The sequence below is a fragment of the Excalfactoria chinensis genome, chromosome 4 (assembly GCF_039878825.1).
Source record: "Excalfactoria chinensis isolate bCotChi1 chromosome 4, bCotChi1.hap2, whole genome shotgun sequence".
NCBI lineage: Eukaryota > Metazoa > Chordata > Aves > Galliformes > Phasianidae > Excalfactoria > Excalfactoria chinensis.
The window spans coordinates 33,298,480-33,313,970 of record NC_092828.1 but is presented as its reverse complement, the minus strand read 5'-3'; the positions used below and the strand labels follow the sequence as shown (position 1 = coordinate 33,313,970).

Genomic DNA, 15,491 nt, shown 5'->3' with positions numbered 1-15,491 from the left:
GAGGGGCGGGAATGAGGAGGGGGGGGGTCGCGCGGTCCCGCCTCCCGCCGGCTGCCGCCGCGCGCGCCCACGAGCACGGCCGCCCCCCCGCCCCCGCGGGGCGGTTGGTGACGTCAGCGGTCGCCGAGGAACGGGGCGCAGGTGCATCCGTTTCCTCGGGGCCGGCGGCGCCTCCCGCCTCCGTGCTCGGTGCGGAGCGGCACGGATCGGCCCCTCGCCGAGCGGTTCGTCAGCGGTTCCCCGAGCGCGGTGCGGGAGCCCCCCGCGCCGCAGCGTCCCCGACGGGCGGCGAGGCGGCGGCAGAGAGCCGCGACGGGGCGGCCGCGACCGGCGGTCTCGGATCGCTAGGGGGAGGCACGGCACCGGGAAACGGGACGGAGCGAGGCGCGGCGGCCCCGCTGCCCGCGGGCTTGGGAGAACTAGGGCCGGGGCGCCCCGTCGCCGGCGGCCGTGCCTCGCGCCTCGCCCCTCGCCCCGGGTTTGCTTTCCCTTTCGGTGCCGCCTGCTCCGCCGCGACGTTTTATTTATTTATTTTCCCAGAGGGTGGGGACGAGGGGAGGGGAGAGACTCGCCGCGGGGACGAGCCGCCTGGCGGGGAGGAGGCGGCCCCGTCACGAGAGGCGGCGGCGGCGGTGGGGAGGAGAAGCCGGCGCGGAGCCTCGCCTCGCATCGCCTCGCCCACCGCGCAGCCCCTCCGCCGCCTCGCCTCCCCTGGCCGCCGGAGGCACCGGCGGCCGCCCGTCCCCATGATGGCCTCAACAGCCACCTGCACCAGGTTCACCGACGAGTACCAGCTCTTCGAGGAGCTCGGCAAGTAAGTACGCAGCCGCTTCGGGGCGGGGGGGCGAGGAGGGAAAGACCGAGAGTCGAGGGGGGGCTCCGTCCCCGCGGGCAGGGGGTGCGCGGGGCGATGCCTCCAGCCCTGCCTCGTCCCTGGGCGTCGCTTCAAGGCTGAGAGTCGGTCCGTGCGCCCGCCCGACCCCGCGGGTGCGCACGGCTCCGGGCGGGCGGCAATCCCTGCGGGTGCCGGCGGGCTCCGGGCGGTCGGGGGCTGCCCTGCTAGCGGCAGCCGGAGCTCACGACCGCGGCCAGCGCGTCGGGCGCCCCCCTGCGGCGGGGCGCGTATCCCCGATCGCCATGTTGGCACGGGGCGCGGAGACCCGCTGCCGCGCCGCCCTCGGCGTGTGCCGCCCCGGGGCCGGAACGTGCCGCCTTCCCTGCCGCCGCGCGGCTGCGGTGTACGCCGGGCGAGGGCTTCGGTCGCACCGCTCGAAACAGCGGCTCTGAGCAGCGTTTTGCTGTTGCGTTGAATAAAATCAGCGTTGACCGTCTCTGAAAAGCCTCCCTTCTTCTTACGATTTATTTTTCTTATTATCCTGTTTCCTCCCCCCCCTTAATTCTTTGGGCATCGCGCCGCTCCTTTAGATGTGTGGCAGCGCGGTGGTAATGGCAGGGAGCTGTTCGGGTGTCACTGACGCTCTGTTCCCCTCTTGGCTTGCAGAGGAGCGTTCTCGGTCGTGAGGCGATGTATGAAAATCACCACAGGACAGGAGTATGCTGCCAAAATCATCAACACCAAAAAGCTCTCAGCCAGGGGTGGGTATATTCCAACCGAGTGTTTACGATGCCTTCTCCTCATTTCTTGCATTCTTGTGGTGAGCGTTAAAACGGAACGCAAAATAATAAGAATTAAGGTTATTAATTTTCTCAGTAGGCTTTTCTTCATTTCCTTTCAGGCTGTGGTTCTTTTTTATGCTAAATGTTTCAGAGGTTAACCTTATGGAGGTCTGTGTTGCTATACCGTGCTTAAAGGGAAGCTTTATGAAGTGATTTAAATGAGTGCATCCTCTTCCCATTTTTATACTGGAAAGGATCTTACAAACTGATTTTTTTAGGGGAAGGCTGGGAAATAAGTTGACAGTGCGGCTTTTGTCATAAATATGTCTCTACACTTTTCTGAATTCCAAGTTTCCATTGCATTTAATCTGAAACGTGAAGAAGAAGGCCTGTTTGAATCCGTGGAGAAGAGTGTAATGCCCTCTCCTGCGCTGAACTTTGTGATGAGATCCCGGGGAAAGGGAATTTCCCTTTTTTGAAGTGTCCATTTGTGAACCCAAGTCGTTCTGAATAACACACTGTGTCACAGCTCCAGCACAGCATTAATGCCTGCTGCACCACATGCTTAGGTTTTACTGTAATGTGTTTGTTTCCCTTATGTTCTGGCTGTCAGTGGTAAGTCTTGGTGATACATTCAGGCAGTCACGTGTGTGCTGTAGGTTACTGCTGTCAGATGCAAGCCTCAACGGAGATATGTCAATTCCTTGTTAAACCCACGTCAAAGTGATTGTAGAAGGATGATGAGGATTAGGGATTATTCTCTGTTAACATTACCTGTATTTTGATGTGAGTTTCTGATATGGTAAAGAACATGGAAGTGAATAAGCAAGCAGTGTCAGCTCTAAACTTGTCTTTAAGGTCTGGTTTGCTTTCAGCACAAATCATTGCAGTTAAACAACAGTCCGGATGAATTGATTAAATGTACACCTAAAACACTACTTGCAGCACTAGGGCGTGTTCTGGTAACTTGTTCTCTGCTGAGGATCTTTCAGTGTGGTGTTGGTGCTGTTGTTTTCAGCTGATGAACAAAATGTGAATGCTTTTTTTTTTTACCTTTTGCTGAATTTTAGCCTTTCTCCTATCTCTGTGAGAAATTTCTTTCCTGTACTTCAGAATACCTCTTTTTAGACTGACCGATTGAAAAGAAGAGGGGTTAGAAAGGAGCCAAAACTTGTGATAAAATAACGTTACCGTTTTGCTTAAATCACATTTTTCTTGTTTGTTTTGTCAGTGCAGTGACGTGACCTGTTGAATTTTGTTGCCTAACACGAACCTCCATATTCTGCTTAGTTTTATGGACCTAGTACTGTTCAGGTTGAGAAGCTGTAGCAAGAGAGTGGTCAGACTACTTGTTTGCTCTAGTTTTTACATGTAATGAGAGAAAATCTTGAAAGGTCGGCTCTATTAATATAAATATGAAGTCTTCCTTAGAAGTCATCATTTGGGACGTGCTGTTTTTCAGGCTTTCATTTTGTGTTTCCTTGGCTGTTCAGGCAGGACCGAGTTGGTCCTCACTGCAGCCCATTGATGCGCCCAAGCCTGCTGGGGAGAATTTGGCTGGTAAGGTGGAATGTAGCAAAACTCATACAAAGAAAAATTCCTGTTGGTTTGAAGTGTAGGCCCATAAAGCAAGGAGTTGGGTTTTCAAGATTGCTAGCTGGACTGTGAAGTATTCCTCCATATGTGAATGAATGTGATGCCGCGTCCATGAATGCAGTGAATCCATCTTGGCTTTCAAAGATTCCAGATTTTATTTTTTCAGTTTCCATGCACTGCTGCTCTTTAGTTTTTATCTTTTGGAAGACAAAATAAATAACATCTACTCAGCAGCTTTTGAAGAGCAAGCTCCTTACACAGATCTTCGGATTCCTCTTAAGCAATTCTGCAGTTACAAAAGGGCGTTAACTTGCAGTGCCTCTGTCTGTGATACTTCAATGTGGCTGATAATAAGTATGCAGTTTACAACTCGGACTACATTTCAAGTAGTATCTAAATTACAAGTTTCATTCTTCTCCTGTCTGATCTGCTTTATGATGAGGTAGCAGTTCACTTTGATGTTTCCAACTTCTCACCTGAAATACAGATGATAATGTAAATCTGAAGGTTATTGGGTGAACTTTATCTGGAGGAGTCAAGGCTGTTAATCTGAAGGAGACCTCAGCATGATTTGAGTTGAAAAATTATTTGACTGTGTCAGCCTTGATACAACAATAATTGTCACTCCAGCCACAAATGATCTTGGAGATTGTTTGGATCCTTCCCTTAGCAGCCCTTGTAAACACAAGGTGATGTCGTCACACGATTACGCCAGTGAAGGTGTGTTCTCTTCTGATCCCTTGTTTAGTTGTGAAGAAATTTTGGAGTAACCGCATGCAGAGATGGGCTTTGGCTTTCATTTGGAGGGAAGGAAAAGGAAGTTTGGTTCTGTTGTGTTTTGTTCTTGCAGAAGTGACTTTTGTGCTTTTAAATGGATGATCAGTTATTCACATCCACTCTGATCTTATGCACCAGTTGTAGCTGACAATGCAGTAAGAACATTTTACATTATGTTTTTAAGTACTTGCCTCTATGTGGCACTTCAGATTCCACATTTCTCTGATTTTGTTCATAGCAATAATTATTTGCAGTTTAAACCTCTCAGTGTGGCAAAAAGAATTTTATTAGGATGTCAGATGTCCTTAGAAATTTGAGCTGCAGTTTTTTTCTTCACATTTACTGAGTCAACTGAAGTATTATGTTGATGTTAAAAAATCAATAGCTTTCTAGACAAGCTCACGTGATTTAATCGTGCTGCTGATTTAAAAGAGGAAGGAAAAAGTTCTAAAGGTGAAGTTTTTGCAAGGTGACTTTTCCCCTGCGTGTACCAAATGCAAAATAATTCACAAATGATTGTCTTTCTTTTGTCATTATCTCTACATCTTTTATTTTCTTTTTTTGAGAGTCTGATGGCTTTGATCCAAACAAATTTCAGGAACAGAGCCATTTTCTTAAGAGGTTTGGGCCTCGCAAAAATCGCTTTCTAATGTTTTCTGGTTGGGTGTAATTTTTGCCAATGTTTATTTCGATGTGTGCTCTGTAGTGGCTAAAAGCATTGTTCCTTGGATGGCAATCTAACAACATTTGTAAGAAGAGGGTGCTTTTATTTTCTAGAGTGCTTTTATTAAATGCTGTCTGGCTGCTCATCTCCCTGCCCTTTGGGTGCTGCAGGAGAAGTGAGAACCTCTTTGTTTAGGGCATTCCTGTTACTAAAAGGAATACAGGAATCAGCTGGAGGTTATTGCTTGTTTGTCTGTAGCTCCCCTGATCTTTCATGGCCCAGTCCTTCCATTAGTGTCAGTGAGCTTTGGAGCTATCAACATGATCATTTATCTTTCTTCCTGGTAGGAAACTTCCCAGGTCGTTTCTGCATCTTCCTGTTTGTCAAAGAAGAGATGATAGTTGGAGCTCACTGGGCCTGCTGAGCTTAATTGCAACAAGATGCTTTGGGTGAGAAGGCTGAAAAAACCCACCCTTTTGGAGCAGTATTTTAGAGGTAGTGCTGAGTAATTTTACTGTGGGAAGAGTATTTCTGTGTCCAAAGCTGTCCCTAAAGTGATTTAGATACATGATGTGTGAAAGGTATAGTGGAGTATTTTTCAGTGTTGTCAGTTACAGCCAGATGTTTGACAGGAAAGCAAGATGTAATAAGACTTCCTGTACTCTACAGCAGAAGAAATTGTTGATAATCTAGCAAAGATTCCTAATCTAACTGTAGATCTTAATTTGGGAGTTTGCTTTTACCTGTGCATGTTTATCATTGTACCTGTATGTATTTTCTTGCTGATTTCCTTTCTGGAGTACTCATGAAGTTATTCCCACACACCAAGTACTCTCCTTCAGCAAAACACATTTCAGCTTTGTGAGACTAAGAATTCTAGTCTCAGGTTCATTCCATGTCAAGGAGCAGTGTGGTTGCTTTCCTCTGTGTGTTAGAAGTATGTTTAAACAAATTTTTCTGTAATACCCACAAGTCATTTGTGCTAGTATGGTTGTCCTTTCCTTATGCTTGTGCTCTTTGTGCCTTTCAGGTTAGTCATGACATTTATTTCAGACTAACTCAGGTGTTCTGGTTCAGTGGGGGTATGTTTATGTATTTCTCTGCAAGTATCTTGTTATGGTTGCGAATTACAGTAATTTAACAGTCTACTGGCTCTCTCAAATTAAGTTCATTCTGAAAGCTTATATAGTAGTAGAGAGCATTCATGAGTGTTATTTAAAACAAGAGTAGGTATTTTGTATTGAAGGTATGGACCTTTTGCTTTCTCTCATTTTTAATGGGAATCCGGAAAGTTTTCATTCACTGGTGTGAATGAGGACTATGAATTCATTGTGATGCATGTTGGCTAGCAGAAACCTATTCCACAGTTTAAACTAGATTTTGAAGTATTTTTCTTGGCACTTGGTAGGAAATTATCCATTGCAAGTATCCTATAATTCCTATCATGTCAACATTATTATTATTTTTGCAAAGGATTTATTTATCTTTCTGTTGTGACTATTGTTGCTCTCAGGGGAGGAAATTCTTTTTATAGCTCATAGACTGATGTGCTTTAAATAAACTGTACTAGAACGTGAGGATGCATGCATTGCTACTGTTATCTTCCCTGTAGCTTGCTGCTGTTCTTATTGGGATGTAAGTACTCAGGTGAAAATTGTCGTGCGTACTTTAAAAGACTTCCGGGATTGGGGTTGTCGGTGTCGGGGTGAAGGATTGTGGTTTGCTGCAGTGCTGTTCTGCTCACATACCTTACAGGAATGCCCTTGACGGGTAGCTTCTCACTTTGAAGTGAAACTCTTAAAAACAGTGCTTACAAATTGTCGTGAACATTGAAGTTGTGAAAGTGAAAGTATTCCTATTGACTGAGGTGGAAACATGACACAGATCCGATATTTAAAGTAACGTGGAGGAAACAGTGGAATTAAAACGATGTTGGAAATATCTGTCATCGGAATTTGACAGAGGAAAATGCTTTTTGTTTCTATTCCAAATCCAGCTACTATTAGGCATGCCTGAGGAATTGGTTGAATGCATCTGACTCTCTTTGTAACTTCCCATTTTCTTTCATTTTTTTTCCATCACTGCTTTGGCTCGACCTCCTTTCTGCTTTCCCACTGAAATCTTAACAACGAAGGGCTTCTTTAGAGTTTATTTGGCTACCTCTTTCCTGCCATTTTCTGACGAGTTTGTTAATTCTGGCATTTGTGTGCTTCTGGTTTTTATGTTCATTTACTGCAAACTAAAGACTTAATTGCACATCTGAATGGCTGCCCTTCCAGAATTACTTATCCTTTCTTCTATTAGGAGGGAGGAGAAGCATTTGTAGGGGAAAACCTGAACTCCGCTTCTGGATCCCCATTCAGAGACTGAAATGCGAGTGGTTGTGGGGTTTCTGGTTTTGTTGTTGTTGGTTGGATTTTGTGTGTTTTGTTTTTTCCTTCCTTTCTCTTGGTGTGAGAGAAGTTGTGTTCTCTGGAAGCGTTTGCTACTTTTATCCAAACTGTACTTCCATATTAAAGCTTTAGCTCACATACAGAAATAAGGAAATGAGCACTCTGATAAGCACTTTACCTTAATTGTTCTGCCTGTTTGCATGTTAGTGTACATAGAAAGCATTGTTTTATATCTACTGCAATTTGAAACCATGGGTCAGCTGAGGTATCTGAGGGACTCGTCTGTGACCTCATTATGAGAAATTTAGGAATACTCTGATTTCTGGAAGATGGAGGATTTCAGTTACTTTGCTTTACAAATGTAAGTACTGCCAAGGTACTGCTTTTTTCATGTTCGTGTCCTTCATTTGACCTCTTCAGAAATGTAGGCCAGGGTGTTTCAGTGGGTTTCAGTCAGGGTCCAGCTTCCTCCTTTCACATGCATTTATTGCACACTTATCAAAAGCCTTGTAAGGGTAATATGGGGATTTCAAAAGATTATCTGGAAAGCAGAACTTTCCCTGTTGATTGCAAAAGGTTAATAGAGAACAAAGGTAACGATAGTAGCTTCTTTTGTTTAATTCTTTATTACCAATAATTATGCCTTGAATTTGAAGAGACATCTGCTGTATTTTGAAGAGACCCAGGAATCCAATCTGTCTATTTGTTCCTCTATGCATAGAGTTCTGTGCATGTCTTTGGGTGTGTGTTGGTGCTCTTTATTTCTGCTGTTATGGGAAATGTCTCCTGTGTGGTATCAGAGAGAATAGTAAATACTTGTGAATGTCATTTTTGTATTTTCTCCCAGGGTGGGGTGGGCAGTTATGCTGTTATTTAATACACATTGCCAGCCTTTAAACGTTCCGAGTTTGTTATCTGAATTATAGAAACTCAAAGCTTTACATCCACCTGAATTCCTGTTGCATGTGATTGGAAGCTGCTGGGCATATTCTGCTGAAATGAGAATTCACTTTTTCTCTTGAATCTGTTGTTTCTGTAAATTTCACTGGACAGAAGCACAGGCTGTAGCTGAGGCTACTGCACAGCTAAGCAGAGAAAACTGCTCAGATTTGTAAATACGTCTTATACCCAATTTAGCTTTTATCCTGACTCAGGACCTCTTCAGTGATAATTGAAAAGTATAAATTGTGCTGCAGCATATTTCTGGTTTTTTATAATTTGGCTTTTAGAGTATAGAGAGTGGTAGTTAATGCACTGAATGAGCTGTTACTGATCAGTCTGTGCAGCTGTTGGTTTAGGTCTGTTGTACTCCGTAGGAAGTAACTTTGCATACCCAGTGGTTTGAGTAACTTCTATGTGAGTTTCTGAGCTTTTGTAAGTAAAGGAAAGGAAAGTAGTGGAATGTATTTTATTTAATAATGGAAATGTGCTGCTGAAGGTTTTTGATGGTCAAGATGAAGAAATGTGTGATAAGAGACATCTCTCTATTCTTAAAGCTCCTTGCTTTTACAACTGCCCAAGAGTTGATACACTGCTGCAAGAAGCTGACATCCTCTTCCTTTCCAAGACAGGTCTGGCACTGGTGAAAATGGAGTTACCAAATTAATTTGTTTTAGCAGTCACTTTCACCTTAAATCATCCCGTATGCTTGTTGAAAAAAGTTAATCACTGGTTATGTGGTTTTTTTTTTATCTCCTCCAGCCAAATCAGTAAATAGGGTTGTCAGGTGCACAGCCTTTCTCCCCTTCCCCATTGCCTGCCTGCCATTATAAATGCTCTTTTTGCACCACTTTTTATGCTGCTAACATGTGGTCATCCACATAGTGGAAGCAGTAGCTGCAGTTATGTGCAAGCAGATGTGGAGCTATAGATCCTTAGAGCTTCTTAACATGCAAAATTGAAAACTTCAGCATCTGACTTGTAAGCAGATAGTGCTGGGATGAACTGAATGCTTTCTGAATTGATTGAGCACATGCACGAATCTTGGCAAATGCAAGACTGAAGAATACATCAAATCCCAACAGTAAAGTTAGTTCAGGGTTTTGTGATTTGTCTGTAGGCTGGTATGCAGTCCTTCCAAACAGCTCATCCAATCAATGTTTTGGCCAGCAGCTCTCCTTCCCTGTGAGACTGTTAATGGCTCCCAAACAGATGTGTACAGCATTAGGGGCAGTGCACGGGATCACACAGCAGAAGGTCTTCCATACGTTTTCCTGTCCCAGCACTAAAATGAACAGTGTACCTTGCCCAGCAAGGAAGATTAACAAACCTCTGTGTAAGCAGAAAGGATGACACACCTCTGCTGTAAAGTTTCATCATCTGAACACGTGAGAGGATGAGATACGTAAATTTGCAGCATACAAAGCTTGTATTCATAGCACGCAGTCTATTCCATGTGTTTTCAGAACTTTGTTCCTAATTTAATTAGAGTCAGGAACTGCTTCTGCTTACTTGTAAATTTTCCGCAATGTGAATGCAAGTGTTGCAGCAACAGTCACGTTGTATATTCATGTTGCTGCATGAACAGATGGGGTTCCTCCATAATATCCATATCTGACGTTCTGATGGGATTTGCCAAGCCTAAGCTTTCATTTAGATTTTAACCTCTTGAAGAGATAGGTTTGTGATTTAATCAGCCAAGGGAAACCTTGAAGTTACTTGTATTGCCTAGCAGATCTCAAACCAGTGCTTAGGTTTGGTTTTGATTTGGGAGACCTCTCGTAGGAATTCTTTAAACAGGCTGTTGCTCATTCAGATAAATAGTCACTAAATTCAGAGGTTTCTTTTGGAAGCTTGTTTATTTAACTCATGTTCATATCCTTCCGTACATGAAGATGTATTTTATATTCTATGAAAGCATCACTTAACATTGATAGAGCTTTGTTGCTGTGGTGCTGCATTGCAGGTGGTATTTCGTCCTGTACAGCAGTTGACCTTCAGTTTCTCTAGGGGCAGCTCCAGGTGCTGCTGAACTTTGCTTATTAAACGTGGGCTAAAGGCTGTTTCCCACCTCTTATGGAGAGGCGTCACAAATATGAAATGTCTCCAAGATGCTGTATGTTGCAGTGCAGAAAATAATCTTCAGCGTCTTAGTTCCTTATAAAAGACTGGAGTCTAGAAAATCTGAAGATTACATTCTTGGTGCTTTTTTGTATTGCATATACTGTTTTCTAAATGAAACGAAGCTCAGGTATATGGTGGATTGCTTAGTGCTTGTTATCTTTATGCAGCATGGACAGCTATGAAATAGTAATTAGGATTGCACTGATATATGCACATGGGGATTTAATGCCCTTTCCTTCTCATGATGGCTTAAGAAAGCATTTTTCCAAGGCTGCTTTAAACATCAGTCTCCCAGAAGGGGAGGAAGAGGCAGCTTATTTTTAGTCTGTACATTTCCATGGTGCTCTTGCTGGTACTTCTCATGTGTACCTGGTAGATTTTAACATGTTCAGAACATTTTTTAGTTGCTCAGTCTAGAAGGTGGGGGGGGGGGGGAAGGAAAGGCCACTGATAAAAGAGTGTGTGTATTAGATGCAGGAAAAAGATCCAGCAGAGCTTGGCAGAGCTTGTGTGTACTCTGTCAGCTTGTTTGGTTTAGGAAAATGTTTCATGCTAAAAGGCTTATTAACTTAATGTAATTTTACTTGTAATGAGAGCAAGAACGGATGCCTTCACATTTTTGTTTATTTGTGGTTATTAGGGTTTATCTATTGAAATTAAGTAACAAATTACTTTCAATACCATGTAAATCAAAACAAGTTTACTAATGAGATTCGTTCTTCCAGACTAGAAGTTGCTTGTGTGTGGTCCATCCCTCTTCCTAGGAGATGTGTGTTAATACTGCAGATGTTTTAGGGTCCCCATTGATAACCTATCAAGGCTTGCATATGGATGGTGATAAGTTCATGACATCTTGGAGATGGTTTTGGGAAACTTGAAATCAAAAGACATGGACAAGGACTGGCAAAACATGTTTCAAATCTGTAATAGGTGGAGGCTATTTATGCCTCAGAACTGTGAGGTCTTATATTCATTCCATACTTCTTTAAGTTTTATTACATTCACGTGGCATTCTTGCAGACATGAAGATCTCCTGGAGTTGATATATCTCAACAATATTTATAATCCTTGAAGTATGGAATGGTTGAGAAAATGTTTCTTTTACCTGCTGTAAATACAAGCATGTGAATCACTTCCATCCCCAGCTACTTTTTTATTGAAGAAGGCTGGAGGGAAGATTTGACTGATAGGAACTGATTGTTCAGCAATATTTGAAAGACGAACTAAGAATCTTTTTTTCTCTATTTTTTTCTTGTTCAGTGCTGTGTTTTCCCTATTTCGTGTAGTAGATTCAGTCTAGCTAAAACTTTGACCTTGAACTTTCAAGGCACCTTTATCTCCAGACTTCTGCAGGAGAACATCTGAGCTTCAAACCACATTGGGTTGGCTTTTGGTGGAAAAAATAGGGAATATAGTTAAAGTGATATCTGGAGTAAAGTTAATTCCTTCAGCAGAGCAGATCATCTCATTAATCAAGCTCTGTCTTAACGTAAACTAATGAGACAAGGGGTTTAGTTCTCTCTCCTTTGCTGATGCAATAATTTAGTACTGCACCCTTTTAGTTGGAAGAATTCTGATCTATAGCTCAAATGTATTCATGAATGTTGTTCATTTTTTGTGTGCCTATGCACACAAATTCCTTCAGGGAATTCTTCATCTGTTATCAGTGTATTTATTGAGGACTATCTTGTTTCCATTCTTTCTTTCCATAACAGCCATCTTCGCTTAGCTTCCTCCTGTGTAGTAGACTTGCTGCTATTATGCCCATCCTTCCTTCCATGCACTCTATGTAATTTTTCTATATGGATGTTTGAAATGGGAAATTGGGAGTTGACATATATAGCCGTCACGTTTATTCACCTTAGTAGTAAAGCATATGAAATATTAAGACTGGTTCAGAGGCTGATGATTTGAGGAACTTCTTTATAATTTTCCCTTTGGCTATATCCCTTTCATCACTATGCTTTTTGTCACCTCTTTTACCAGTTTCCTACCAATTTCAAAGCTACTCTGATGATCTCAGGTTTTACTAATCCCCGGATGTCTCATTTGCTTCATTTCTACATCTTAAGCTAATGACCCCTGCAGGAAACATCGGTATTCCTGCTTGGAAAAATGGCATAGAGCATTTAATGTATGTTACTGTACAGGGCCAATAACTGATATGCATAGATATAGTTAGATGTGTGAGATTTTGTTTGTTTTCTGCTATTTCCCAGGATCATGACTGTTGGAGAGCTAAGTCAGAAAACAGTCCTTTCGATCACAGGAATGTTACTCCGTTTCTGAAACAGACTGCCATTATTCTCACCTCTATGCAAGGTCAGGTGGCAACTGCTGTGAAAATAGCTCCATGAAATTACAAAGAGTTGCTGTTGAGTGTTGACTGCTGTTTCTGCAACCCCAGATACTCTTCTCTTCCAACAAAATAGCTGAAGAACATGAAAACAAATTATGCAAACATACAGCAGCTTAGTTTCTCTTTTTAACACCCTGTATCGATTCACACCCTAAACTGAAACTTAGAAAATGTTGCTAATTATTGAATTGTTCAGCTTATAAAATATAACATGTAAGAATGCATAACTAGCTCAGCATGAATTTTAAGGTGTGGATTTTTTTTTGTTTGTTTCTGTTTTGAGTGCATGTCATTTACTTTCTTAGAGGTTCTTCCTCTTAAATCTTCTCAAAATGGAAAGAACTGGGAAGCTGCTCCTGTCTGTCCTGTGGCTCTGTCTGTTAGTCTTCACCGGAAGGGGGACTGCCAGGCACTGTTGCCTCACTTCCTTGTACATCCCATAGGAGCTGGACACTTGGTGTCAGTTCTTGCTCAAGGCTAAAATACATCTATTCTTCTGCATATCAGTCTGACTAGGTGGTTTTAAAATCTTGGACTCGGTGAGTGTATCTTTCTTGGAAGAGAAAAGTTAGTTGTAATTCTATCAAGCCTCTGCAATTTGGTCTTGGAAGTGAGATAACTTTATGTAAATCAACAGTGGTGTTTATTTAGCAATAGAGATCTATGTGACAAATAGCATAATGAATACTGCTGACGTGTAAGCATACATGACATCAGTGCCTGGGTTTGCATCTGTCACATGTACTGTACTTTCCTACACAGAAAATAGTTGATTTTCATTAAAAACAGTATGAAACAGGTTTTCCACAAAAATATTTTACTAGTAACAGAAAAATGAAGCTTCACATAAATGGACATGCTGCTGTTTGATTTTTTTTGTAAACTCGAGTAACTTTTTAAAATATGGGATGTAGATATTTAAATAGATGCAGTATTAAGCCTCCTTGTTTTTGTACATTTCTAGGCTGTTTGATTAGTTTCTCTTCATAGTATTAGAGTGACTCCTTTAATTTTGAGTTTGTTGTTTAATAAATCTCAGTAATAGAAAGATTAGAAGACTAAAAACTACAACAAGAATCTCCCATTGTTTTCAGTAAATTGTTTTGATTACTTCATTGAGATTCTCGCTGTCTCAAATGATCGTTCTTGAGGAGGAGGAAAGGAAGGAGAATAATGGGGAGAATAACGTTCCTTTGTTGGTTATCAGACAAGCTGAGGGACAGTTATACAAAAATGAGGGAAAAATGAGAGTAGCTTGATACCAGTACTGAAATACAAACAAGGGCTGCAAAGCAAGACTTTGATAACTCAGAATTAACACCAGATTCTTGAGTAACCAAGTAATGATACCAAGCTAAAGCCAGCATTACCAGATGTTGAGAGAAAATGAGTGAATTGAACCAGGTGTTCTTTATACATCTTAAGCATCAAACAGACCGTACAGTTTCTGTGAAGAAAATAGTTCTGCCTGTATTTCTGTAATCCCACATACGTAATCTCATTGTGTTTGAATGTCTTGCTAACTCATCAAAAGTTGCGTATCTGAAGTTGATCCACCTAACTCCATGTTTCCGTAGAACAGTTACTGAATAATCTAAGCTTCAGCTCAGAGGGAGAAAGCTTTGATTGTATGTTGTCTATAGGTTTTTAACGTGAGAACAATGAGGACAAAACCTACCCATATTACTCAAAACAGCCCCCAAATAAAGGAAGGTGTTTAATGCAAACAAACAAGAACAGCAGTAAACAATCCAACCCACAGGAATCTTCGATTAAATAGAGATTGTCAGCTCCTCTGGGTGTTCTACTGCTAGGGTAAACCCAAAGGCTTTTGTGCCACTGTGATAGGTGGATATGCTGTGTAAAATTATCCACGTGAACTGTAGATGTTTGCAGAATAAATATGCTTCCGGGTGTGAAAGAATGCAAGCAAGGCCAGCATTTGCATTTGATGTTTCAGGTCTTTGGAATTTTTTTGATTTCCATATTTTTAACATAATAATCGTTTCTGTTCCAAGTACAGAGCGTACGAGAAAGCTTTTACTTAGGCTGAAGAAACTGTTGAAGCTATATATATAGACTTGATCTAAGAACCTCAGTAGATGATGCTTAAGCTCATGTTGTTTTGTTTTGCAGCTGAGGCAGACTTAACTGCACCCAGTCAGGAAATTCCACACATAGGCAATAATTTTCTTCAGTTGCTGTAACCTGATCGTGTTTAGTCTGGTACCTGTATCCTTAGCAACTTCTGGTGAGATAATAGAGGGAAATGGTTAGTTTCAGACTCCATGGTGTTCACGTGTCCTTCTTGTGCTTTCTGTACCAATTTTGTTAACTTATTAAATAGTTCCTCATTTGATAACCTGTGTTTGGAATACTCCTTTGCTTGAGAAGGCAGTATGGTAACAGTGGTAATGTTTAACAGTATTACTTTAATTTTAATTCCGAATTTCAGTCGTATCCTATCTGTAATCACATTAAAGCAGTACACCTGGAATCTGTGTACTAGGGACTCATATGTTTTACGGTGCATGAGTCTGGGTTGTGTCTTGGATAGAGAACAGATCTAGTTGAGAGGGAGCATTAACAGGAAGATGATCACCAAGAGAAAACATAATGATTATTTTAAATAATTGGAAATGTAGAAGAACCTGCTAATTTTTTCTGGAAAGTGTTAGGTATTCATCTAATGGTTTAGGTGTTCTGTTCATAGTATTGCTTTTACAAGAATGAAAAATATTATTTTAGTATCACATTATCCCATCGTTCTACCATATCCATACTAATCTGTGTGCCTTGGGCCCAATATAATATGCTGTTTGTATCCAGTGTTGAGTACTGTGTGCAGTGTTGCATGCCGCAGTACAAAAGGATCAGTAACTATTACAAAGTGTCCAGAGGAGGGCTACAAAGATGGTGAAGGGTCTGGAGGGGAAGATGTGTGAGGAGTGGCTGGGGTACCCGGGTTTGTTCTGCCTGGAGGAAAGGAGGCAGAGGGGAGGCCTCATGGCATCTGCAGCTC

At 42.2% G+C, this 15,491-nt stretch overlaps 1 protein-coding gene across 16 annotated transcripts in view; it reads left to right on the top strand.

The window, feature by feature from the left end:
• The first annotated feature begins 677 nt into the window (after positions 1–677).
• Positions 678–15,491, top strand: part of CAMK2D (calcium/calmodulin dependent protein kinase II delta) — a 151,246-nt gene continuing 136,432 nt past the window's right edge. For 10 of the 16 annotated variants that reach the window (XM_072334468.1, XM_072334458.1, XM_072334462.1 and 7 more), the window contains exons 1-2: positions 750–814; positions 1,502–1,596. In XM_072334468.1, the coding sequence (XP_072190569.1) occupies positions 750–814; positions 1,502–1,596 (160 nt within the window). Of the gene's footprint in view, positions 815–1,501; positions 1,597–15,491 lie in introns of all 16 variants that reach the window. The other 6 variants (XM_072334453.1, XM_072334452.1, XM_072334467.1 and 3 more) reach the window with 5 other exon arrangements.